The sequence below is a fragment of the Lemur catta genome, chromosome 18 (assembly GCF_020740605.2).
Source record: "Lemur catta isolate mLemCat1 chromosome 18, mLemCat1.pri, whole genome shotgun sequence".
NCBI lineage: Eukaryota > Metazoa > Chordata > Mammalia > Primates > Lemuridae > Lemur > Lemur catta.
In genome coordinates, this window is record NC_059145.1 from 32,114,739 (window position 1) to 32,141,602 (window position 26,864).

General features: G+C 44.6%; 1 protein-coding gene across 9 annotated transcripts in view; it reads right to left on the bottom strand.

Moving 5' to 3' along the window:
* Positions 1-3,597: 3,597 nt before the first annotated feature.
* ABHD6 (abhydrolase domain containing 6, acylglycerol lipase) overlaps positions 3,598-26,864 on the bottom strand; it is a 43,559-nt gene continuing 20,292 nt past the window's right edge. For all 9 annotated transcript variants that reach the window (XM_045529917.1, XM_045529923.1, XM_045529925.1 and 6 more), the window contains 7 exons: positions 17,612-17,768; positions 16,177-16,290; positions 14,768-14,900; positions 11,611-11,768; positions 10,929-10,983; positions 10,641-10,741; positions 3,598-4,744 (listed from right to left, as the gene is read on the bottom strand). In XM_045529917.1, coding sequence (XP_045385873.1) covers positions 4,568-4,744; positions 10,641-10,741; positions 10,929-10,983; positions 11,611-11,768; positions 14,768-14,900; positions 16,177-16,290; positions 17,612-17,768 — 895 coding nt within the window. In that variant the 3' untranslated portion in view covers positions 3,598-4,567. The remainder of the gene's footprint in view (positions 4,745-10,640; positions 10,742-10,928; positions 10,984-11,610; positions 11,769-14,767; positions 14,901-16,176; positions 16,291-17,611; positions 17,769-26,864) is intronic.

The window sequence follows — 26,864 nt, forward strand, 5'->3', positions numbered from 1 at the left end:
GTCCCTCATTCTTCTATCCCCTGCCAGGGCTCCTGGCCTCCTGGGTGTGGCCTAAGCTTCCTGATCATTGCCTTGAGGATTTAAAGACCAAAGACCCAGAAAGCAATGAAGGGAAGGTTCCTCCAGGAGCCAAGGGAGAGGGACTGTCCTGTTGCTGAAAGGAGAGCCGAGCAGTCCGATGTCCTTTCCTTCTCTCAGACTAGGCTGATGAGGGTCACTCAAGGCTCTTGTCCCACCACAGGCACAGGCAACCCCAAGCCCACACCCTGGTTGTTACCAGCCCAGAGAGCAGTGAGACTGGGCCCCAGAGCCTGGGGCAGCTGAGGAAAGGGACACAGCAGCCCCAGGACCCTCGCCCTCCAGTTCTGACCTCAGCAGGTAATTTGAGGACACCTCCACTGCCCGATCTGTGACCTTTTACTACTTTTTTGCCTTCTTTCAGGAAATGGAGGGGTTGTAAAAACAGCACCTAATGTGGGAGTTTTAGGAGGGAAAAATGCTGATGAGAAAGCCCAGTTTCTGGTTAAAGGAGGAATGCTGGAAGAGAGAAAAGGTGATGATGACTCAGAAGAGCCAGGCTTCCGGCTGCTGGGGGGGAGCGTGTCTGTGTGTGCCTGTGCGTGGGTGACAGAGGGGAGAGGCAGACCGTGCAGACGTGCAGACGACAGGGGAGACAGACAAAGTGAAGAAACAGAGAGGGGGCGGGAGCGGGGAGTGAGAGAGAGAAGGAGAGAAAGACTCCAACCAAAAAAGCTTAAAAAAAATCCAAATCTAGCCGAAGAGTAATTCAACAAACACATTTCCCACTGAATTGCCGTTTTTAATAAAGGATTTCTCAGTCTAGTACAAGGAAGTCGCCCAAAGCAGAAAGCTGGTACTTGCAGATGTTAAAAGCTGCATCCGTCATCTTAGAGTGACGTTAATTAACTAACCAACTCATGACCCTGAGATCCACATCCAGGACTTGCAAAGTAAGTAAAGGGGCCTAAATTCAGCATTTATACATAATTAAAATCCAAAATTTGTCTGCAGGCAGGGAAAGCCCCTGGCCAGTAAGCGATCCCTCAAAGGGTGCCTGGGCTGACCCCAGCAGAGCCTCAGGGCTGGCTCTGAAGTGGCAGCCAGCAGCGGGTCACATCTCGTGACTGCCTTCCATGCCTGACCCCAGAGAGGCAGTGAGACTGTGCTGAGACTCCTTCCAAAGCAGGGTATTGCTTTGGACAAACTCAACACCATCACTTCCAGAATATGGGGGAGCAGGCAGGGCACCAGCAAAGGGAACGAGCCCTTCCAGCCTGGGTGAGACATCAGTCCTGGTTATTAAAGAGGCTGGAATGAGGGAGGCAAGCTGTCCCTTGATGTGCCTTAGCAGAATGATGCTGGAATCCAGGTGAGTTTGTTTCCTGCCCAGCAACAGGCTGGGCAATGGGAGGTCCTTAACTATGAAGAATGAACCACTGAGCTGCCTTCCTCAACCGGGGCCCAAGCCGGGAGGTGTGGCCTCGGCAATCTGTGGCTGAAGCTGCCACATACTGGCCTGGTCCCGGGTGAGCCAACAGGGCCCAAGCAAGCTGACTGGTAAGGTGGGTGGGAGAGCTCCTGCCTGAACAGGTAAAAGCATTGTTTTTGCAGGTTACCTTCAGTTATAAACCAAGAGGCTTCTCTCTACTTGCTAGCTGTGTGTCCTTGGGCAAGAGATGTCACCTCTCCGTACCTCGTGTCCTTTGCTGTAAAATGGGCATAGTGTCATACTTAGGGCTGCATGAGAGCTTCCTAAGGTGATGCATGGAAAACACTTAGAATAGCCCTCAGCACATAGTTAGATTCAGGCCTCAGGCCAGGCCGGACATACATTCTCGTCCCCCAGTACCTTCTGAAAACTTCCTCTGGGCAAAGCAACAAGTCAGGTTCTCTGGGATGGGGAATACTCAGCAGGGCTCAAATGGAAGGTACAGACTTGCACACACAGACAGTACTGTCACGCTGATGCATTTGTTACATCCACTCATGGTGTCACCTCTGTCCTGGACAAGGAGCCCAGACTGATTACAAACCGAGTTCAAACCACTGCTTGTCCCTCAGCCTCTTCACCACTTGACCAGGAGGGTCCATCCACAGCAGCCTGAAGCTGCCACCTCCAGGCAGTAGGATCAAGAACCCAGCTGATTCCTGGGGCTTTCCGCTGTGATGTCAGAAGTTTCTGGTAGTCTTGCAGGGAGTGCTGTGATGAATGGCCCCTTTCTTCTTTGGACTGTCACCAAAGGCACACACCACAGGGCCACATGGAGCTGGCAAGAACCAGCAGGCCTGTTATAATCCCAAAGGCAGGAAGTGGGATGCAAGAGTTTTCCTATCACACTGGGGTCAGAATTGCTGGGCCAAGGGAGAACCTGAAAACCCACTTTATAGGTTCTTCAAAAATGACTTTCCTGTTCTCTGTTCACGACATCTAGTCAGTGCTCTCTGGTGACAGCAGAGGAGGTGGGAGCTGTGACCTGCTGCAGAACCTGCCCACTGTCCTTCTGGGCTGGGAGGGACAGCACATTCCAAGGGCTGGCCAGGCGGGACAATGCCCCTCCACACCTGTATGTATCCTACAGCTTTCCATTTTCCTCCCTGGTCTTGCAGCTGACGGGCTACATTCACACAGGGGTCTCCATCTAAAACTTAAATTAGGCAGCACATACCCTGCCTAAATGACCCCACCATGGGTACAGTGCAGGAGCTCCTTCCGATGTGATCCTTAGCTGGTATGCAACCCAGAGCATACGAACTCCTGTGTCGAGAAGGGTTTCTGATCTGAGGTACCTGTCCCAGGCCTGGCCTTTTTCAGCGATCCCAGGGAAACCATCTCTCACCACCCAGACCCACCAAGACTGACCCCCCACCCCCACTCCCGCTAAGCTCAGAATTCTTGGTAAACAGAGGAAATTAGAACAAGTAAAATGTCTAGTATCTACTTTCTTTTCTATTTCATTGATTTTGTGTTCATTTGTATTACTTTACTTTTCTCTGGCTTTGATTTACTACTCCTTTTTTAGCTTCTTGAGATAGAAGCTTAATTTATTAATTTTCAGCCTTTCTTCTTATCCAACAAATGTATTTGGCCCATACATTTCTTTCTGAGTACTGCTTTCGATGCATCCCACAAGTTTGATGTCACATTTTCATATCTTCTTATTTTGAAGATCTACATTCCATTCTTCTCTGACATATTAAAAACATTCAAACCAAGTCCTGAATTCCAGCTTAAACTATAAAGTTTATCTCACTTTATTCCCAGAACTGCTTGGCCATAGACTCTCTGCAAAAAGATCTGAAAGAATAAAGCTCCTGAGGAATGTGGGCTCCTAAATGCAACAGAAGAGAATCAAAAGGGACAGTTTGATGACTCTTGCCTTTTGTTTCTGATATACAATTTCAATTGAATAAAAACTACAAACGTGATTTCTTAAAATGAAACTAATAAATCATCTGTGCAAAGACTTCCAAAGCCTCCAGAACAAGCCTTACTTTAAAAAACACATTTTAAAGTTAAGAGAAAATCTGCCAACATTGCCGTTAATTAGGAGCTCAGAAATAGAAACCACCTGCATGTTGCTGATCTAGACTTATTAAATTTATTTCATGTCATTGTGGTCATTTTTACAGCTGTTTAGACTTATTTTCAATTACTGTTCACAGAATTCACGGAATTCATTAACAAACGGGTATTTTATGTCCAGGGGTTTCGGTAGCACAGCAGAATAGAAAAGAGGCCCACAGGGTGTTGCTTGTGTGTGGAACCTGAGTCTGATTATTTAGATATATGTCTAGAACGTTATTGCTTTATTAGTCCTATTTTTAAAAAATAATAAATTATTCCTAGGAAACCCACCCTGCCAGGTGTTGTTCTTCATTCTGTGACAGTTCTGAGTTCACTCACGACATACCCGACTTGTGGGTGCCCAACAAACCACCCACCTGTGAGCTCTGCTGTTCCTGCAGTTCCCAGAGCTGGCCAGGCAGGACGATGCCCCTCCATGTGGGTACGTATCCTACAGCTTTCCGTTTCCCTCCCTGGTCTTGCAGCTGACGGGCTATGTTCACACAGGGGTCTCCATGTAAAACTTAAATTAGACCTACACAACAGGGTTCAGTGAATGGGGACTAATGCCTCTATAAAAGCCACTGGCCATGCAAGGGAATAGATCTGAAGCAACAAAAATATCCAGTCTCAGTCTATGCGGAATGTCTTAAAGAAAACGTCCTCCGTGATTATGGTCCAAGGTGGCTGTTTTGCACAAGCTTGCAAAGACATGAACTTGAAGACTTCTCAGTAGATTTCGTGGCTGAGTTTTCTTATTTTGTTCCATGTGAGTTTCCGTTTTGTGAAAAAGATCTTGGAGATTTTCTCCTGGCCCCCGAAGCTCTGTGGAACTGTGGATACCAGGGAGAGGGGACTGGCTTCCTCAGGGACACTGGCACTCCGACCGCATTTGGGGCAGGATCCCTGAGAGTGGTGGCCGCGTCGGATTCGGGGATGGGAGCAGATGCCGCGAGTGGAATGCAGGCTGCAGTCGGCACCTCAGTCCAGCTTCTTATTGTTGTCTGTGTTGTGCACAGAAGCAAAAAAGTCGACCATGAGCTTGGCTGTCTTCCTGGGTCTCTCCATCACCACTGAGTGCCCACAGTTTTCCAGAAGCTCCACCTGGCAGTTAGCAATTGACTTGGCCAACATGTCCGCCCCAGACACGTCGAGCACCTGCCGGGCAAGAGAGGGAGCTAGATGATACACAAAGATTCAGACACGGACGTGCGCACTCTGTGGACAGAACTCCCACTAAGGATGGGGCGGGGGTGGAGTGGGTGGGGGGATGGTGAATTTTAGGACCAAGTCACATTGGTGTTGGGGCTTGTGGCTCTCCACTGGCTACACTGTTCCCTGCCCTTGAGGAGGTTATGGTCTGGGGGCAAAGCCAGATAGGCCAAGAGACAAATGCAACACAGTGTGACAAGGGCTCTCCTGGGGGAGGACCCTGGGAGCTGAGAGAGCACAGGGGGGAAGGAGGACATCGCTCCTGAGTCCTGGGAGAGCAGAGAGGGGACAGGGAGGAGTATTCATGGAAGAGGGAACAGCCTGAGTCGGGAGGTCATGGCAGTGCAGGGGACAGCATGGAGCTCGCTGGCTGAGACACAGCACGTAGGCAGTGGGGAGCGGCAGGTGGAGAGAAGGAGCAGCGAGGAGGGGCTGCTACCCCAGCCACGTGGGGACGCAGGGAGCATGGGCTGTGTTTAGGAGAGAGCTGGCCCTGCGGCTGCAGTAGGGCAGCCCACACTGTGGGAAGGGCACGTGAAGAAGATGCGAAAGGTAAACACTAATTATCACAACCTGGGGGGAGATAAGGTCCTTTGGGGATCCCCAGAGCTGTGTGACCTGGCCCTGAAGTTTGTGGATAGCAAGGAATAGTTGTTTTTTTTTTTTTTTTTGAGACACAGTCTCGCTTTGTTGCCCGGGCTAGAGTGAGTGCCGTGGCGTCAGCCTAGCTCACAGCAACCTCAAACTCCTGGGCTTAAGCAATCCTATTGCCTCAGCCTCCCGAGTAGCTGGAACTACAGGCATGCGCCACCATGCCCGGCTAATTTTTTCTATATATATTTTAGTTGGCCAGATAATTTCTTTCTATTTTTAGTAGAGACGGGGTCTCGCTCTTGCTCAGGCTGGATATAGCAAGGAATAGTTTTAAATGAAAGCTAGCACTTTTCCAGGGCTACTACTTTTCAAACGACTCGTTTACTTTCATTTTCATCTGGATCACTGGCTCTAATGCTAATCCAGCTTCATCTTTTCCCAACATTCTCCCTCAGGGGTGGATTTGCACCCACTCCCCTTCTCTTATTCACCTTCACCTTCAACTCATCCCAGATGAGAGGGCCTCTCTCCATCCTTAATGGCAAAAGCAAAAACCCTAATACACTCAAGCACCTTTATTCTCGTCAACGCAGATCATTAAATCCAAGATTTTTCGCCCACTCGGAAGCTGGGTGAGCAGAACGTCTCAGCCAAGGAACGGAGCACTGCAGGGCACGCCTGGGCCAGGAAAGGGAACCGCAAACGGGGAGCTTAGCAAGAGGGGAGCACCCAGCTGAGGAATCGGAAACCTCTGCCTGTCACTCATTCCCAGGCAAGGCTGCTATGGCAACTGTCTGAGCAGGAAGAAAGCCCAGCTACTGGGGAAACGCTCCCAGGGGAAACGCAGATGGCGTCAACAGGTGGAAAAAGCATGATAAAGTAGAAACTCCCAGCTGAGTGCATATCCTGCAGAGAGATCAGAAACCATAGCTCATAGGCAAAAATACCCACGTGAGCTTCTAGCTTTGGCACTGTTGTGCTGGTCAGCACTGCAAATCCGGCATTCCCCGTGGTCCCCCGGGTAGAGGCGTGTGAAACCGCTCAATGCGCCCTGATGAGACATGTGTGTCTGTGGGAACCACATCAGCTATTTCTTGGACAGGATATTCATATAAATGGTCAAAAACTTTTCCTGCATCCCATTTCAGGCAAGGGCCAGGATGAGGGTGAGGCAAGTGAGACAGTTACCTGGGGCACAGAATTTAAGTGGGCACCAAAAAACTCAGCAATCAAGATGAAAAATATTTCAATGCAGTATTTTTAAAAAATAAACATTAAGGCAAAAAGATGCACAAGGCACAAAATATCAAAATTATAAACACAAATAGGATCCAACCCTGCACTTGCATGATACATCTCTCCCGCCTTCCCCTAGTCCCAGCCCTGCGGTGCACTGCAGTGGTAGGTAGATCATAAGGTGCTGGAGGGAAGGGATCCTGGATGTCTTGCTGCCTACTGTATCCTTAGGGCCTAATACACCATCAGGCACATACAGGTGCTCAGTAAATACCTGTTAACGGACTTAAATGAGTAGGCATCAGTTGGGTTTGTCCTTTCACTGGTTGGTTTGTTCATTCACTTTCTTAGTTGCTTGCTCACTCACTGTGTACTATGGGTCTCCTGCATACCAGGCACTGTGCTGGCAAGAAGAAGGGACATAAAGAGTAATAGACCTTATCTAGCTCCACAAGGCCCTCCCACTCTGTTGGACTGAACATAGAAGAGAGATGCATGAACTGATATGCAGAAACCCTCTCAGGAAGGGTTGCCAGGTTCAGTTGTGCAGGTTGTATACTGCCCAAAGCCAGGGGATATCACGTAGATAACAATGCATAGGGCTCCGCTTGCGGCCATGCAGTATAGCAGCCTGCCTACAGGGGTTGAAAGAAGGAGGAGGCTGAATTCAGCCTGGCAGAGGTGGGTACTGTAATACCAAATGTGGATGACAAAGCAGAAAAAGAGCCAGAGAGCTTAGGAAGCAAGAGGCGATGAAATAAAGGCTTCTGCTACTTGGCCTCTGCCCCAGGGATAGTTCACAAAACAGAAAAAGGATCTGATCATATTTATAGTACCCCATAGAATATTGTGTTCTTTTCCTGGAACAAAATGGACTTCAGAGTCTGGAAGAAAATTCTGGACCATAGGCTGAGGCCAGCTTCAGAGGCAAAAGACATGTGCAAAGTAATGTAATACCAGATAATCTAATCATCTATTTTTTTGATAACTGGAAGAAGATCAATTTCACATATATTATCTCACATGAGCCTCACAATAACCCCCAGAGTAGAAGAGAAACCCTTGATTTAGAGGGGCTGAGTGATTGCTCAAGGCCACAGGCTACTGAACGGCAAAGCCAGGGCTGGAACTCGGACTTGCAGACTCTGTGGCAATGCTCGCACTCCGCACTGTCCTCAGGGAAGCACAGGATGTGGCCTCTGCCTGTTAGTCCCCGAGGGCCCCAGTCGCTTCCGGGGATTTCAGAATGGTGAAAGGCCTTCATTGTTCTGGCTGCGGTTTTTGATCAAGTGACTCCCTCTGGCTTAGCCTGGAACTCAGGCACACACAAGCTTCTTTTATTAATAGTCTCTGGCTGCTGCAGAAGGGAGCCCATGAGACCCCTCCTGTCCATGTCCACGTTTCTGTACCACGTACGCTCGGCCATGCCCGGCTGGTCTGAGACACCATCACCCCTACCTCCCCACGTGCCCTGGGTACACGCCGGCTTCTCTGCCCCAGTCGCTCCTGCCTGGACCATCCACTCACCTGTGGGCCTCTGTGCCCACAGCCTGACTTCCCGCCTTTGCTTTTGGCAGCCCTGGCAAGACGCACAATGGTGGCTTTCACCGTAGGGTCCTCAGAGGACCTGTCCCAGTGGGGAAAGCTTTTCTTTTTTTTTTTTCCAATCCCTCACCCACCCTGGACACCCTTTAACAGACACCGTCATTCTGTTTATCTACTGAGCCTTATAAAGGCTCCATTTTCAGTGCCTCCTTTTGCTTTAAAGTTTATGAAGAATTTCATTAAGAAGTTCATAAACCTCAGCAAGATATGATTTCTAGAACACAGTTACAAACAAAAAAGGAGCTTTTGGGGTTATAAGTCAGTATGTCTTTGGAAGGCCTGTTGAATTGTGTCCCCCGAAACCTGTGTGTTGAAGCCCTAACCCCCAGTATGGCGGAATGTGGCCTTATTTGGAAATAGGAACACTGCAGGTGTAATTAGTTAAGATGAGGTCACACTGGAGCAAGGTGGGCCCCTAATCCAATATGACTGGCATCCTTATAAAAAGGGGGATTTAGACACAGAGACAGACACCCAGGGAGAGTACCAGGTAAAGATGAAGGCAGAGATCAGAGTGCGGCATCTATAAGCCAAGGAGCACCAAAGATTGCCAGAAAACCAGCAGAAACCAGGGGAGAGGCCCGGAACAGATTCTCCTACAGCCTCAGAAGGAACCAGCCCTCCCCACACCTTGATCTCAGACTTCCAGCCTCCAGAACCGTGAGACAATAAATCTCAGTTGTTTCTAACACCCGGTTTGTGGTACTTTGTTACGGCAGCCCTAACAAACTAATACAGGGCCACCTGACAAAGCCTATTAAATTTTAAGTGCACGTGCCCTTTGACCCATTGATTCAACAGCTAAGAATCTGCCCTTTAGATACGCTCACACACTCCACAAACATACGTGCATCATGTGTACTGAGGTACTGTTTAGCAAATTCCTGGAAGAGACCTAAATAACCGTCAGTAGGGCACTAATTAAATAAATTGTGGCAGAACCATATAATGGAATACAGCTCTAAAAAAGAACAAAGTAAAAGATTGTTTCAGGCAAGAATCATCATAGGTGGAAAATTCTAGAAGGGGATGTTTGATGAGAAGCAGGATAACTGAGTGGTCTCAAAGTATCTCTCTGCAGACTGCTTACTATAACAGTAACTCCACAAGTAAGGAACGGACAACACCCTCACCAAGGGATCACAATTAACATCACCAGTGAAGGGCAGACGGACATTGTGCATCTGAAAATGTGACGCCTAATCACTTATGAGATATTCTGGCCAGGAATATAGCACCTGAATTGCATCACGAGGAGGCAGCAAACTCAAGTTGAAGAGCATTTGATAAAAAATAACTGACCTGTACTCTTCAAATACCTCAATGTCATGAATGACTAAGGCAGACAGAGGAATCCTAGGAGACTAAAGACACATGACATCTTCTAGTATGTGATCTTGAACTGGACCCTGAGTCAGCAGCATGGCAGGAGGAGAGGACGATGCTACCTAGGACACTACTGAAACAAATGATGAAATTGGGGCCAGGTGCGGTGGCGCACGCCTGTAATCCTAGCACTCTGGGAGGCTGAGGCGGGCGGATTATTTGAGCTCAGGAGTTCGAGACCAGCCTGAGCAAGAGTGAGACCCCCCCCCCGTCTCTACTAAAAATAGAAAGAAATCATATGGACAGCTAAAAATATATATACATATAAATTAGCCTGGCTTGGTGGCGCATGCCTGTAGTCCCAGCTACTCGAGAGGCTGAGGCAGGAGGATCGCTTGAGCCCAGGAGTTTGAGGTTGCTGTGAGCTAGGCTGACGCCACGGCACTCTAGCCCGGGCAACAGAGACTCTGTCTCAAAAAAAAAAGCTTATGTAGGTATATATACACAGCATATGTATGCTTAGGAACAGGCAAACAATGACTCGTTATTTGTTTTTGTAAACAAAGGTTCACTGGAACACAGCCATGCCATTTGTTTACATACTGTCTGTGGCTGCTTTTGCACTACAAGGTCAGAGCTGAGTAGCTGTGACAGAGACTGGATCCCAAAGCTGAAAATATTAACCTTCTGACTGTTTACAGAAAACATTTGCCAAACTCTGGCTTAAAATATTTAAGAAACAGAAAACAGTAAGAGATGCTTCAAGGAAATGGGAGTTGGGATTTGGGATGTGAAAGAGGCCAAGTTTCCATTATAAACTTTTTGGTACTCTCTGAAGTTTTTTATACCATGTGACTATATGGCTTTGGTAAAAATAAATTTAAAAAATGATTTTAAATTGCCTTTCGTTTGAATAGACCAAATGTCACTCTCAGCTCACAGAACTATGTTCCCCGTAGACACTGGCACCCACACAGCCGGGAGTCTCCCTTCGTGAACGCCCTTGGGCTCTTCCCCGAGGACGTTTTTTTCTCAAAGGCTGTGGCGGACTGGCAGAGAGCTGCAGGGACGTGCTGCCTACCTGGTCTTGTTTTCCCCAGATGATCTGCGTCGGGACCTTGATCTTGTCCATGTTCTGATGCAGAGAGTATCTGGACTTCTCATTGACGATTTCCAAAAACACTTGCCAGAAAAGGAAAACAAAGTGAGCGTGGGCACCACCGTATAGAGTCCAGGGACAGGCACCGAGTCCAGGCTACCACTTTCTCTCTTTGGGGGCCCAAGAAAACACTCAAAGTGTCAGAGATTTAAGAATGAAAAGCCAGCCAGTCTTAACGCTTCACTTGTGACAAGCTCCAGGGCTACTTACACTTTCGGTAGAAGTTGTTGTGGGGGATGCGGACATCGACCAGGCCTTGCAGGATCTAGGGACAGAAAACCCAAAGTTAGAAGGCTGGGCAGGCTCATTTCCTCAGCCTCTCACAGCTGGGGGTCAGTGAAGCGGAATAAAGTCCAGCAACTTATTGCATTGTCAAGGTTTTTAGGGCCTGGTCCTCTGATTACCATGATGTTGTATATGATCTAATTGGGAGTTAGGCTCCTAAGACGCTTTTTTTTTTTTAAATTAGGAAGGAACCTGGGTAATACCATGAAGCCAGAGGTCCCCTACACCATGTGGAGTACACCTGAGATGATGGCCTGATAGCTGTTTTATCTTGAAAATTCTGTGCTTGGCTTAAGACACAATCAGGATGAACATAGTATCACGTCATCATTCAGTATTAGCCAAACGCAGAACAAGGTCTATTAGGTCCGCCTCCCCCACTGGACTGTGTCCGCCCAGGGACCTTCCCTATCTTACTTATTCACCACTGTGCCTAGCACAGTGCCCGACATGTCCCAGGCCCTGTAGAGATACCTGTAGAATGAATGCATGGAAGAGGAAGAGGAGGAGTCAATGAGCAGGCGAAGGAAGGATGCATGAGGGAAGCTGGTGCTCGCTCCCTGAGCCTTGGGGGAGGGCAGGTGTGTCGCTGCTGAGATCACGTTACCTGCTGGGGCACCTTGAAGCGAACATACGAGCAGAGCTGGAGCATTTCACTCATCTCTTCTGGGGTGGACGGGATCAAGGGAATCTTCTCTACAGCAGCAGAGTCCTGCAGTTCTTTGAGCCGCTGCACAAACTGATTATCAGAAGAGTACTGCAGGCCTGTAGGATTCAAATGGAAATGGCTTGACAACACATCTACCTTCTTATCAACCCCGATTTTATGGAGGGAACTTCCAACAGCAGCTCAGAGCTGATATCTTTCAGGTTTCTTTCATGAGTAGATTTCTTTTTAACTGGTACTACCATCTTTACTCAAAGTCAAAACCACACTCTGAGAAACACAGGAAGAAATGCTTGAAGATATTTCAGGGACTGGTTACTCACACCGTGGTCCATGGACGGGGAGCATCGGAAGCCCGCAAGAAACGCAGACGCTCAGCCCGTGCCTAAGCCTCTTGAATCAGAATTTGCGTTTTCCCCAGTTGCCAGGGGATTCATATGTACGACAGAGCTTAAGAAGCATTAGTCTAGAAGACAGCTAGGCTGAGCACATCTGCGTTGTGGATAGGAGATGTGAGGGAATATACAATGGGATGAAAACACAGGGCTGGAGTGACTGACTTCTCCTGCCCTTGGCCTGGACCCCCTCAGTACTCTCTTACTTGGGGTCAATGCACAAAACACAGGAAGACAGTGAGCCTTCTCCTGGGCTGTCCCTCGACACCGTCCCTCTTCCTCCAAGAGAACACTAGGGGATCGCTGAGGCCGATTCTCTTTGAGACTGTGCATGATTTCCTATCACCCTGGAGCTTGACTTAAGAATCCACAGAAGCGGACCTACAATATAGGAGGGCAAAACTCATTTTCCCTTCCAATACGGAGCAAATTTCTGGTTGGTTAACTTAGCCAAAGAGCTAGATATTAGAAAGAAAGGCAGTAGCATCAATGCTATTGACCATGCTGCAGAAATCCATATGCTAAAAATCTATACCCAGAGACCCCTTTAAATCTAGCATGGGTATTGTATGTGGATTTCACAATGCCATGGAGCAGATTACACTACTTATTTCATCTCTTTTTAAAAATAATCCTTGGCTAAATGTCATGTGGTATCTTGGATTGGATCCTGCAACAGAAAAAGGACATTAGTGGAAAACCTAAAAGAAATCCAAATGAAGCCTGGAGCTTTGTTAATAGTAAGATACCAATGTTGGTTTCTTAGTTAAGACAAACTTACTGTAGCAAAGTGAGCTGTTAACAATGAGGGAAACTGGATAAAGGGTACGTGGGACTCTGTACTTATCTGCAACTTTTCTGTAAATTTAAAATTATTTAAAAACTTTAAGAAAGTTTATTTAAAAATTTAGGTAGGACATAATCCTGAATTTATTTCTACTTTTTCATTTTCACATACAAACAAACTTAATCTTAAATTTCCACTTGAAACTAGGTGTAAAATTCTCTGACCAAATGAGCCTACACTTTTTTAAAGCCAGTTAGATTTGACTTCTCATATGTAATTTGAAATCTAATAACTTTCCATAGGGGCTGTTCCTTTAGTTCTCAAACTGTATTATTAAAAGATAAAATGATTTCAGATGTGGTGTTTGGAAAAAGGAGAAGAGAAAACCTTTTGTGGGCTTGTCTTCAACTTCAATGTCCTTAATGATCTGAAAACTATGAACTTTCAGAGTGGCAGAAGGATTTTAAAAGTCAGTTTAACTAAGTTTCAGTTCATGGCTAGGTTCTAGTTGAATCACATAAAGGAGGCAGTGGATGTGAGTCATATAAAGGAGGTAGTAAATAAATAGGAAAGGATTTCCAAAAAAGCCACAAGCTTGGGTTTTGGAGTCTGACAGACTGGAATCTATTCCTCTCCTGGCTCTGGCACTAATGTAATTTCTTTGTGCCTCAATGTTCCTACCTAGAAAATGGGCATAATATCTTGGTCTGGATGGTAGTTACATATGTAAACAGTCATCAAGACGCACATTTAAAATTTGAGCAATTTACTATGTGTAAATAATACTCCAGCAAAGTACCAAAGAGAGAGGGAGAGGGAGAGAGAGAATTAAAAAGAGAAAAAGTAAGATTTTATCTATTACATATTATAAATCTAAGTTTGAAGACTTATGGAAGAAAAATGAATTTAAAAACTCCAACTTCAGGAGGTAATCTCTCGAGACATGTTACAGCTCATGTTGACTTGTACACATACAAGAATAAAGGTTGTCAATTTTTTTTTAAAGATCTTATTGTAATGAATAAAGATCTGAGTTTTCAGCAAAAAAGGGGAGGGGTATAATAATAGTACCTTCACCTCATAGGTTTTTTGCAAAAATTAAATCCATATAAAGAACTTAGCTTGTAAGAGCTCAATAAATGTTGGAGGTTAATATTAACATTATATTTCAAAGTATTCATGTGCTGCAAAGCACTATAAACATTTTATTAATAATTAACTACCTCATATTTTTGGTGGAACAAGGCTAGCTCTATATTTTCTTTTTTAAGTTTTTTAATGAGACAGAGTCTCACTCTGTCACCCTGGGTAGAGTGCAATGGTGTCATCATAGCTCCCTGCAATGCAACCTCAAACTCCTGGGCTCAAGCAATCCTCTTGCCTCTGCCTCCCAAGCACCTGGGACAACACGTGCACACCACCATGACCAGCTAATTTTTCCATTTTTAGTAGAGATGGGGTCTTGGGGTCTCGCTCTTTTTCAGGGTGGTCTTGAACTCCTGAGCTCAGGCAATCCTCCCCCCTCAGCCTATCAGAATGCTAGGTTACAAGTGTGAGCCACCGCACCTGGCCGAAAAATTTTAAAAATCCTTTTTTTTCTTTCTTTTAGAGACAGGGTCTTGCTATGTTGCTCAGGCTGATCTCAAACTCAAGTATCCTCCCACCTCAGCCTCCCAGGTACCTAAGACCACAGGCACACGTCACCATGTCTGGCCCTGGCTCTATATTTTCAGAGTCCATCCGGTTGTGATTATAATTATACTACTATTGTGTGGTTAGAGTTATCAGTCAACACCACAGATCTCTAAAGTACATATCAAAAAGATGATTCTAAAAAACATCCACGGCAGACAGTGGCCACTTGTTGCTTCGGCGATTCATCCCTGCCGAGTGACGCTTTAACCTCAGAACTCACCAGCGGGGCACACGAGACACAGGCTGGAGACGTCCGATGGGTAGTGAGCAGCGTACACCCCTGCTACGTGGCCACCCATGGAGGTGCCCACCAGGTGGAAGGGTTTTTTGTTCAGCTTGAGGCATTCTACAAACTAGGAGGGGAAACGAGAAGGAGGCTTGGTTATACAGCTGTAGACAATGACAACGGTGATTACCGAGTAGAACCACCGCCCGCCCCCGTATTTCCTGTAGACAACCGAAAGTGGATATTCATAAAACAGGGTCTGAAACTCTACTGGATCCACTACCAAGATGAGCCCCATGGGGTGCATGTACTTCTCTTTACCTGGCGTAAGTGATTGAGGGTTCATTTGTAAGTACAAAACCAACAAGCATTCCTCTAATTAATGAGTCAGCTAACTTTTCTATAAAGGTCCAAAGAGTAAATATAAGTACAGTAAATATTTTCTATAAAGGTCCAGAGAGTAAATCTATGCTGCACCTAGTCAACTCTGCTGTTGTAGTGCAAAAGTAGCCAAAGACATCACATAGATGAATGAGTATGGCTGTGTTCCAATAAAAATTAGTTTACAAGAATAGGTGGCAGGCCAAATATAGCCCAGGTGTGGTAGGTCGATGACTCCTGCCCTAATTTAAAGCCCTTTTCATCCATCCAACCATCAATTCATATAACTATCCACCCAACAATCTGTCTATTCAACTGTCCACCCATCTATACAGCCAATCATCCACCCCACCTATCTATCCATCTAAAAGATATTTATTGACTATCTATTATGTATAAGGAACTAGGATTAGTTGCTGAAGATACAGCAAAGAGCCAAAGAGATAGGTTTTTGACCCCATTAAAATACATAATTTAATGCGGGAAGCAGATATTAAATAAATATCCTCACCTGGGGAAAATAATGTCAACCTGAAACTTATGGGCTACTAAATTCTAAAATGACTTGTGCACTCCTATAACCTTGAAAGCCCGGCCAGAGGGGGCCAGAGACAGATGTTAAAATAGGATAAAACACAAAAAGCACCTTCCCCAACTGGACAGAGGGGCTACTACCATTATCATGCAGCTGGTAAGCAGGAAAATAGATCCCCAGAGAGGCAACTGGTTTTAAGGAATATTAAACTCCTTTTCACAGAGTTGAGAAAATCCCCAGATTATATTTCTTCACAAACAACTGCAATAGGCCTAGAGGAGAGCAGTCTGTAATAAGCCCTGGCTTTCCATGGCTGGCCAAGGATATCACTGTGCTGCCATTTTGTTTGCAATTACTTGTAGACAGAATGCACTGGAGACTGGCCATGAGTCAGCATGGAACGCTCTTGCCTGCTCTTGAGTTGGGCATGAAATGGTGGGTGGCCAAGACCCAGTCTGCACAATCTTTGGTGGAGCCTCCTGCTTACCTGGTGTATCCTCTTGACTTGCCCATCTATGGACAGGTCATCTAGGGAGGAGCGAGTGGTGCCCTCATGTCCTGGCATGTCCACGCAGACCAAGTGTAGGTTCTTTGGAAGGAACTGAGGACACATAGATCCAGACAGTCAGTATGTGGTATGTAAAATGTGTCTGCCTACCTTCCTGGGGAGGTTGTCCCCACTTACCAAGTGACCTGGATGGGATACCTGGGGATGTATGGGTCTAGACCACGCAATGTTTTACCCTACTAATGTGAACAAGTATTGCCAGTTGCCCCATCAGGAGCAGAGGCCCCCAAAGACTAATACACAGATGGAAGGGGGCTCAGAAGATGACTGGAAAGAAAGGACAAAAGTCAGGGCAGCAGCCTTAAGTCTCTTGCTCTTTCTTGACACCAGCTGACAGGTGCTACCTCCTTCTCCATCGGGCTGCCAACGGAGAACCCAGAAGGGATGGTTCTGTTATCCCAGAGCCCTGACCAGCTCCAGAGCCAACAGGAGCAATGCCTTCCCCAAGAACCATGTCTGATCACCCTGATTCTGGTTTTAACTTTTTTTTTTTACATTAAGGTCTAATCCCTGAGATAACTATCATCCTAAAACACCTTCTTCCATTTAGATATTTACCACTTTTAACCAAGAAACTAAGAAACATCAATTATCAACAAACAAATACCCAGTTACAGGAAAGGTGCTTATCTGACGTGGGGACAGGAAGTGAGGTGTTCATTAAGGCATGAAGATGACTCTCCTCGTAGAGGAATTTGGAAATAAAAACACAAGTAGCTAGAGGATGTGTGAGCCTTTTCCTGCTAGTGTAGATACTACTTGGATCCCTCAGGTATGGTCTTATCTGAGGTGGGAGCCTGGGGTGCTTCCCGCCCAACACTTCTGCCAGCCCAGCCTTCACCTGCTGGTCACTCTTACCAAGCACAGCAGGTGGCCACACCAAGCAAACCAAGACAAAGGTTATGGGAAAGCCATTCTAGAAAGCTGCCAGATCAAGATCGCTTCTATAAATGGCTAAGGAAAAGAAAAAGAGGGAGAAGAAGGGGGAAGGGGAAAAGCAGGAGTAGAGAGAGGAGAAGGAGGAGAAGGAAGAGAAGAAAGTGGGAGTATAAAAGAACAAATGACATTTTAGAAGCCGCATCTTGGTCGTCACGGCAGCTCTGAGAGGAAGCTGTGTCAGAACCCTCCCCTCAGAAATATTCCTAAGGTGGAAAGATTTCTAAGGCACAGATTTTATAAATAATATTCAACTCGATAAATTTTGTCTGACAAAAGAATTTGAATAATATACTATATTAGTTTTTAAATGGCTTGAACCACAGTTCTGAGTTCCCTTTGCTTTCTGCCACTGCTGGTGACGTCATGTCCAAGTGGAAATCATTTTCTTCTAAGAGAGAAGAATCTAGAACTGCACCTTGACCACGCTGAGCCACATATCCTTGTGCGCAGAGAATCCATGAAGCATGAGGATGGAGGGTTTGTGCCCAGGCCGGCCCCGGAAGGAATAACAGAACTGATAGTCTTCATGGTGAACATAGCGGACCTGCATGCCCAGTGTCCTCCGCCAGTACCTGGGGGGAAACAAAGGCAAAACAAAAGCAGCAAGCTCAGGATAAGTGGCTTGCAGAGGGGCACATGCCTTCTATGTAAGTCTTTTTTTTTTTTTTTTTTGAGACAGAGTCTCACTCTGTTGCCCGGGCTAGAGTGAGTGCTGTGGCATCAGCCTAGCTCACAGCAACCTCAAACTCCTGGGCTTAAGCGATCCTCCTGCCTCAGCCTCCCGAGTAGCTGGGACTACAGGCATGCGCCACCATGCCCAGCTCATTTTTTCTATATATTTTTAGTTGTCCAGCTAATTTCTTTCTATTTTTAGTAGAGACGGGGTCTTGCTCTTGCTCAGGCTGGTCTCGAACTCCTGAGCTCAAACAATCCACCCGCCTCGGCCTCCCAGAGTGCTAGGATTACAGGCGTGAGCCACTGCACCCGGCCTCTATGTAAGTCTTACTTCGTGGTAAGACAAACACTTCTCCCAGCCCTTGTCTTCCATGAGTCTCTGGGGTCCACCAGAGCTTCACCCTTGAGGAGCACTAAGCCAAACCATTCCAGAAAGCTCCTGAAATGAACTATTTTGGGATGTATTTTACTAATGACTCAAGGAAGGGAAAAGGGGTGTTTTCTTAAGAGCACGCCACACATAATAACCTCGTTAGTATATATTTCTGAGACTTTGAGAGTGATAACTTATTTCTTGAGAACTGTCTGCACCAGTCCTCTGGCTTGATTCCTCACAACATATGGCAGCTGGCTGAAAGCTCAGCTTCTGTTGGTTACATAAGACTTGGCAGTGCTGGAGTTTGGCCCCACATCAATTTCAATATGAAATTACCATCTAAACAAATTGAACTCTCTGCATGAAGAATCTTTCCAAGATGAAAGATAATTAATTCAATCACAGATTCATTTTGTAATAGACTTTACGCTAAAGACATAGCCAAGTCTTGCAAAAGCAAATAACCTAACCTGACTGGTCTTAACCTTTTGTGTAAAATAAAGGGAAAGGAAAACAAAAAAATACATATTCATGTTCACTTGCATCTGCATAAGAAAAGTGTGGGAGCATACACAAGATACCATCAAGGTGAGTATCTGGAGTGGAGGTGGGAATGCAGTGAGAAGGAGGTAAACGGAACTGAGGTGGGAGGGAGATTTTCACTGCATTCCTTTTGATACGCTTTCAATGACTGCATTGCCTATTCAAACATTAAAAACATAATATAATAAAACTAGCTAGCTTAAAAGCTCTTCTCATGACAAAGCAAGCATATTTCAAAGTTCTAAGTCATGGCAATGTAATATGAGTTGTTCGTCCATTCATATCCCAGCTCATTTATTTACTGACTGCTATGGTTTGAATGTCCCCTCCAAAACTCGAATTGAAATTTCATTGCATTTGTGAGGTTCCATGTCTTAATACAATACTTCTTGTATTAAGAGGTAGGACAGTTAAGAGGTGACCAGGTCAAGATGGTTCCACTCTCATGAATGGATTAATGCCACTTGATAAAAATGAGTCTGGCTCCCTCTTGCCCTTCCTTGCTGTCACACTCTCTTGACCTTCCACCTTCTCACAGCACGAAGGCCCTCGCCAGACATCAGTGCCACGCTCTTGGACTTCGCAGCCTCCAGAACTGTGAGCCAAATATATTTCTTTTCTTTATAAATTACCCAGTGTGTGGTATTATGTTATAACAACACAAAACAGACTAAGACACTGACTATATGATCTTGAACCTCAGTGTCCTCATATATAATATGGGGAAATGCTCCATTCCACTGAGGATATGGCAAAGATTAAATGAGACAATCCATTGGGCACAGTGTGGCTCACGTCTGTAATCCTAGCACTCTGAGGGCCAAGGCAGGAGGATTACTTGAGCTCAGGAGTTCAAGACTAGCCTGAGTGAGAGTGAGACCCTGTCTCTACTAAAAATAGAAAAATTAGCTGGGTATGTTGGTGTGCACCTCATCTCTACAAAAGATAGAAAAATTAGCTGGGAGTGGTGGCATGTGCCTGTAGTCCCAGCTACTCTGGAGGCTGAGGCAGGAGGCTGGGGCAGGAGAATTGCTTGAGCCCAAGAGTTTGAGGTTGCAGTAAGCTAGGATGATGCACTCTACCTGGAGTAACAGAGCAAGACTTTGTCTCAAAAAAAAAAAAAAAAAGATAATCCATGCACAAAGTTTTGCTTAATACCCAGCACATGGTTAAGTATTTAATAAATGGTAGTTATTAGTATTATATAAAAATGATTCTGTTCTTCCAAATACATTACTTGCCAAAATTCAATGGAAAAATTAGGGGAAGTATTTACAAATATGTCAGCCACAGATTAACATCCTTAATATATAAAGAGCTTACCAAACCACTAAAACCCCAATTTGACACTGAGTAATATAAATGAAAAGGTAAAACAGAGCAAATTCTAGGTAATAAACATAAGTAACATGTTCAGGTTCACTAATAATTAAAGAGACGAAGGTCACAACAAAATATGCCCTTTTATGGGCTTTTAAATTAGAAAAGTGTTGTTTTTTTGTTCTTGTAGAGACGGCATCTCACTATGTTGCCAAGGCTGGTCTCAAACTCTTGGCCTCAAGTGATTCTCCTGCTTTGACCTCCCAAAGTGCTAGGATTACAGGCGTGAACCACCATGCCTGGCCCAGAAAAGTGGTTTCTTTTTTAAACCAGTTATAATTGTTCAATCTTTCTAGAAAGCAATCAGACATAAAGCATCAGGAATCTATAAAACCTCATGCCCCTTGACTCAGTAATTATACTTTCAAGAGAGATCTGTCCCAAAGAAGTAAACAGAAAAACATTTTTAAAATAAAAATAAAAATATTTTTAAGGATGTCTAAGATAGCATTATTTAAATGAGGAGAAAAAATCAGCACTATCCTTAGTGTCCATAAGTAGAAAATGTATTACATAAATTACAATACAGCTAGGCAATGTGATATTTTGCAATTATTTAAAATGGAGTTTTCAAAGAATATTCAAAAACATGGAATACTATTTATGACATGCTGTCAAGTGAAAAAACAGGACCCAATTTTTTTTATACTATTGATCCCAATTCTGTTGAAAAATTAAGTATACACACCTAAAAGCGTGGAAAAAGAGGCAACAAGAACAAAAGAGGCATTGAAGAAATGATTCTAGGGGGTTATGAGTAATATATGTTTTCCTTGTGTTACCTTTTTAAAAGCATCAAATTCTCTACAAGTTCACACAAAGTCCAGCAAGAGCTCAAGGGAGAAAGGGAAGGATCTTGTGGACACGGTGAGACTTGAGCAGGCTACTCAATACTCAGTGCATATTAGCTGGAAGCAATGGAAAAGGTGTGCCAGGAGGTAGAAACAGCAGGTAGGCGCACAGGGGACAGCCCCACATGGCTTAACCCAGCAGGAAGGGACACAGGCTGGACAGCAGACAGAGCACCAGGGCCAGGAATCGAGGGCTTCTTCATTACCAGGAGGAGCTCTTCTGGTAATACTCAGTATTTTTTCATTCAATTGGTACATCCACTAGAAAACTTTACGTAGCCTCCAGAAACAAGGAGATGGAGAACTTATATTTTCAATATTTTCAAATGATCCCCTCAATGAAAACGTGGGAAGGAGATTCTAAGCTACTAGGCAAGCTAAAAAATTATGAAAGATCAATGGCCCAGAGGGGAAAAAAACAACTTCTTTGATTTAACGATAATAGAGAGTAAACTACCTCTAATTCACAAAGGTAGAGATTAGAAATAGCTGCAACCTTACAAAAAAGAAACAAAGAATTGGGATGAACAAATGTCTCAGGAGCAAGATCATTTACAATCTCAGTATGAGAGCCAAATTGCTCCTGTTTGAGAGACAGAAGTCACTGAAGCCTCCTCTACTGACCTAAATAGAAAAGCCCCAAAAAGAACCTCCCCAGGGTCCCTCTTTGATAAAAGCTCCTAGAGTCCAGACCCTTCCTCCTAGAAATCTCCCTTTCTCTAGTTAACAGAAACCTCTCAAGAAAAGTACTTATAGAGTGCTTTTTTTTTTGTTGTGGTAAAATAGACATAAAATTTACCATTTTAACCATTTTAAGTATACAATTCAGTGGCATTAGTGTATTCACAATGTTGTGCAACTATCACCACTATCCATTTCTGGAACTTTTTCACCATCTCAAATAGAAACTCTGTACGCATTAAACAGTAACTCCTCATTCTCCTCTCCTCCAGCCTCTGGTAACTAACTTTCTGCCTCTATGAGTTTGTCTAGTCTCAATACTATGTGCCAGGCCCGGTGGCTCACGCCTATAATCCTAGCACTCTGAGAGGTCAAAGAGGGCAGATTACTTGACCTCAGGAGTTCAAGACCAGAAAAAAGTTAGCTGGGCGTGGTGGTGCGCACCTATAGTCGCAGGTACTCGGGAGGCTGAGACAGGAGGATCGCCTGAGCCCAGGAGTTTGAGGTTGCTCTGAGCTATGATGACGCCACTGCACTCTAGCCGGATACCATGTATAAATGGAATCATATGACATTTATCCTTCTGTGTTTAGCTTCTTCCATTTAGCATAATGTTCTCAAGGTTCATCATGTTGTAGCATACATTAGAAGGTCATTCTTTTTTAAGGCTAAATAATATTCTATTGTATGTATATATTATGTTTATCCATTCATCTGCTGATGAACATTTGAGTTGTTTCTCTTTTAGCTATTGTGAATAATGCTGCTATGAACACTGGGGTACAAGTATTGCTTGAGACCCTGCTTTCAATTCTTTGGGATGTATACCCAGAAGTGGAATTGCTGGATCATAATATGGTAATTCTATGTTGAACTTTTTGAGGAACCAACAAACTTGTTCACAGAAATTGTACTACTTTACATTCCTACCAGCACTGCATAGCGGTTCTAATTCCTCCACATCCTTGCCAATACTTATTTTCAGTTTTTTAATGTTACAGATATTTTACCACAACAAAAAGAAAGAAACCCATACCCATTAGCACTTACTCTCCATTCTTCCCTTCCCGCAGCTCCTGCCAACCTTTAGTCTACTTTCTGTCTCTATGGAATTGCCTATTCCGGACATGTCCTATAAATGGGATCACACAACATGGTGGCCTTCTATCTGCTTCTTTCACTTAGCGTAATGTTTTCAAGGTTCATTCATGTTATAGCATGTTATCAGTACTTCATTCTTTTAAAAGGCTAAACAATATCCCATTGGCACATTTTGTTAATCCATCCATCTGTTGATGGGCATTTGCGTTGTCTCTACTTTTTGGCTGTTATGAATAATGCCACTACAAACATCCACGTACAAGTTTTTGTGTACACATGTTTTCAGTTCTCTTGGGTAAATACCTAGAGTGAAAACTGCTCAGTCCTGTAGTAACTCCACTTTTCACCAGTTGAGGAACTGCCAAACTGTTTTCCAAAGCAGCTGCACCATTTCACTTTGCCACCAGCAGTACGTGAGAGTCCAATTTCTCTATATTCTTAATTATTATTTTTCAAAGAAACTTTTCATTAAAGTGTAAGCCATACAGAAAAGTGTATAAACTACAAGCATATAGCCCAACGAATTTGCACAAAGGGAATGAACCCACGTATGTGCACCCAGGTCAGGATCTAGAATATGACCAGCACCCCAGATACCCACTTCACATCCCCTCCCATCATATCCCACACAGGTAACTGCTACCTCCCTTCTGTCTCCCCAGGAGTTTTGTCTGTTTTGGAACCTTATCATACAGTAAGAATTTATCTGTGCCTGGCTCCTCCAGCTCAATATTATGTTTGTAAGGATCACTTTGTTGTAGAATGCAGCACTAGATCTTTCCTTTTTGTAGTTGCATAATATTCCATTGTATGAATACTTGCATGAGTATACTTCAATTTATTTATCTAATATAGTATTAGTAGACACGTAGGTGTTTCCAGTTTGGGGATATTATGAATGAAGCAGCTGTGGAACATTCTTGTATTAATACATGCCTTTTGATCAACATACGTAAACGTTTCTCTTTAGTGGAATTAGTGGGTCATATTGCCAGTTTTCCAAAGTGAATGAACCACTTCACACTCTTATACCAGATTCTAGCTGCCCTACATCTCTAGCAGGTTGAATGGTATCCCCCCAAAATTCATGTCCACTTGGAACCTGTGAATGTGACCTTATTTGGAAATAGGATCTTTGCAGGTGTAATCAAGTTAAGTTGAGGTCATACTGAATTAAATCCAACATGACTGGTGGCCTTTGAAAAACAGGAAATTAGGTCATAGAAACACACAGAGAGAAGAACACAGTGTGTGAAAACACAGGCAGAGACTGGAATGCTGCACCCACAAGTCAAGGAATGCCAGGGATTGCCAGCAATCACAAGAGGCTAGAGAAGAGGCACAGAGGGAGGCTTCCTCAGAACCTCCAAAAGGAACCAACACTGCCAACACCTTGATTTCAGATTTCCAGCCTCCAGAACTGTAAGAGAGTAAATTTCTGTTGTTTTAAGCCACCCAGTTCATGGTAATTTGTTATAGCACCATAGGAAACTAATACAACATCTTGTCAACACTTGGAATTACCAGTCAGCCTCTTTCATTTTAGCCATTCTGGTGGACATATAATGGTACCTCATTGTGGTTTTACTTTTAATGGCCCTTATGACAAATGAAATTGAACACCATTTCGCACTTCATATGTTTATTCACCATTTGAACATCCTCTGTTGTGAAGTGTCTGAATTTTTGTCTATTTTTGAAATTGAGTTGTCTGTTCTTTTTTATTGACTTATAGGAGTTCTTTATATACTCTGGATATAAGATTTATAGGTTTATATTTGCAAATGTATTTGCTCATTCTCTGGCTTGCCTTTTTATACTCTAAATAGTAGTTTTGATTAACAAAATATCTTCACTTGATGTGGTCCAACTGAATTAAACAATTTGCTTTCCTTTATGGCTAGGTGTTTTTGTTTCATGTATCTGAAATCTCTGCCTATCCTTAAATCAAGAAAATGTTCTATTCTCTTCTACAAGCTTTATTGTTCCCCTTTTGACAGTAAGATCTATAATCCACCTGGATTTGATTTTTGTATGTGGTATGAAGTTGTAGATGGCGTTGTATTCATTTTCAATTGCTGATTTACAAATGACCACAAACTTGGCAGCTTAAAACGACCACCGTTTGTTAGCTTACAGTCTTTGTAGGTCAGATGTGAGCTCAGCTGGGTTCTCGCCTCAAGGTAGTCTGAGGTTGAAATCAAGGTGTCAGCCAGGCTGGCTCTTATCTGGAAGCTTTGGAAAAGATTCAGCTTCTAAACTTATTCAGGTTGTTGGCAGAATTCAGTTCATTGTGGTTCTAAGACTGAGGTCCCTGTTTCCTTGCTGGCTGTCAGCTGGGGACCCTCTCCTACCTAGCAACCCATGCATTCCTCTCCAGCTTAACATAATTATGAGAGGGATATGTCATCATAGTCATAGGTCTTGGAGATTAGGGAGGGACATCTCTGCGGGGCCGTTTTAGTAATTCTGCCTACCAAACGGGTCAAAATGAAGCTTTTTCCAGATGGACATCTGGTTAACCCAGTTCCCTTTCCCCACTGCAGAGCAGTGCTCTCTTTGTCATAAAACAAGAGACCGTATCTGTGAGCTTCTATTACTAGACTCTCCTGTTTCAAGGGTCCAGTCGTCCTTCTCTGTGCTAATTTCAGGCTGACTTGATTTACTGTAACTGTAACTTTATGGTCTTTTTTTTTTTTTTTTTTTGAGATAGGCTCTCACTCTGTCACCTGGGCTAGAGTGCAGTAGCAAAATCATAGCTCACTGTAACCTCAAACTTTTGGGCTCAAGTGATCCTCTTGCTTCAGCCTCCTGAGTAGCTGGAACTACAGGCATGCACCTAGGTGCCCAGCTTAATTTTTCATTTTCTACTTGTTTGTTACTGGTACATAGGAATACAACTGATTTTTGTTTACTAATCTTGCATTCAGCAAGCTTGCTGAATTCACTTATTAATACTAACAAATCTTTCAGACTTTTTATGTACACAATCATGTCATCTGCAAACAATGCCAGCTTCATTTCTTCTTTTCCAATTCTCACTCCTTTTTCTCTCTTATATTTATCTAAGTGAATTGCCTGCTATGTTTCTTATCTTGATTTCACAGTTGAGTTTCTCTGGGAAAATAAAACTCAGAAAATCTCAGTCTTTTCCATCCTGTGAACAGCCTTGATATTTCACTACACAATGAAAACCTGAGCTGCCCCTGAGGAGTGGCCACAGCACCCGGAGTTGTGGCTTTCTGTAGCCTCAGGGTGAAGCATTTGGTGCCTCCTGCAGGAGCAGCCACAGTCCACACTGCTGTGGAAACAAGCTGGCCATGCTCCAGGGACACTTAGACTCAGAGAGAGCTGCTCTGAAGACTGGCTGTGGCTTACTGGGGACACCAGTTCCTGTTCCCTGAGGAGCTGAGATCTCGCAGAGGGAACTCCAGGAGCGTGCACCATGTGATAATTTTACCATATGGCATGGCAGCGGGGGCGGGGGCTGCGTGCCAGGCTGCCTCTACTGCCTGCTGTTCCTGGTTGTATAGCAATCCTGAAAATTAACCTGAGCCACCCAGGGTCAAGATGACCCCACTGGTGGTCACTACTGGCAACCTAGCAAAGGAAGGCGTTTGGAGGAGTGGCTGTGGCAAGGGATATAAATGACTCATGGTAAAGTTAATCATCCTATGGCAACCATTGTGTAAATGTCACTTGCAGGAAGGGGATGTGGAGGAAACAGACTGTGCGTTTCAGTGGGGCGGAGGAAGCCGCTCACAGGCTTTCTGACAGCTCTCTGCAATGGCATCATGGGTTCTGTTACCATAATCATAATCCCCCATGTCACAATGCCACCTGGCAGCAGCTGAAAGGTTTTCTAGGATTTCCATCCTCCCCAAACCAGCTGGGTTTTATTCTTGGCCCGTGTGCCTGAGTTCACAAAATAAAGAGCACCGTGTTTGTCTTTCAGCCACAGCTCAGAGCTGGGTGACAGGCATGGGCAGGCTTTAAGATCACATGCATCTGTGCTACCAGTTAATGAGGGGCTGAAGGCTCTGATCTGTGGGGCCTCTCTG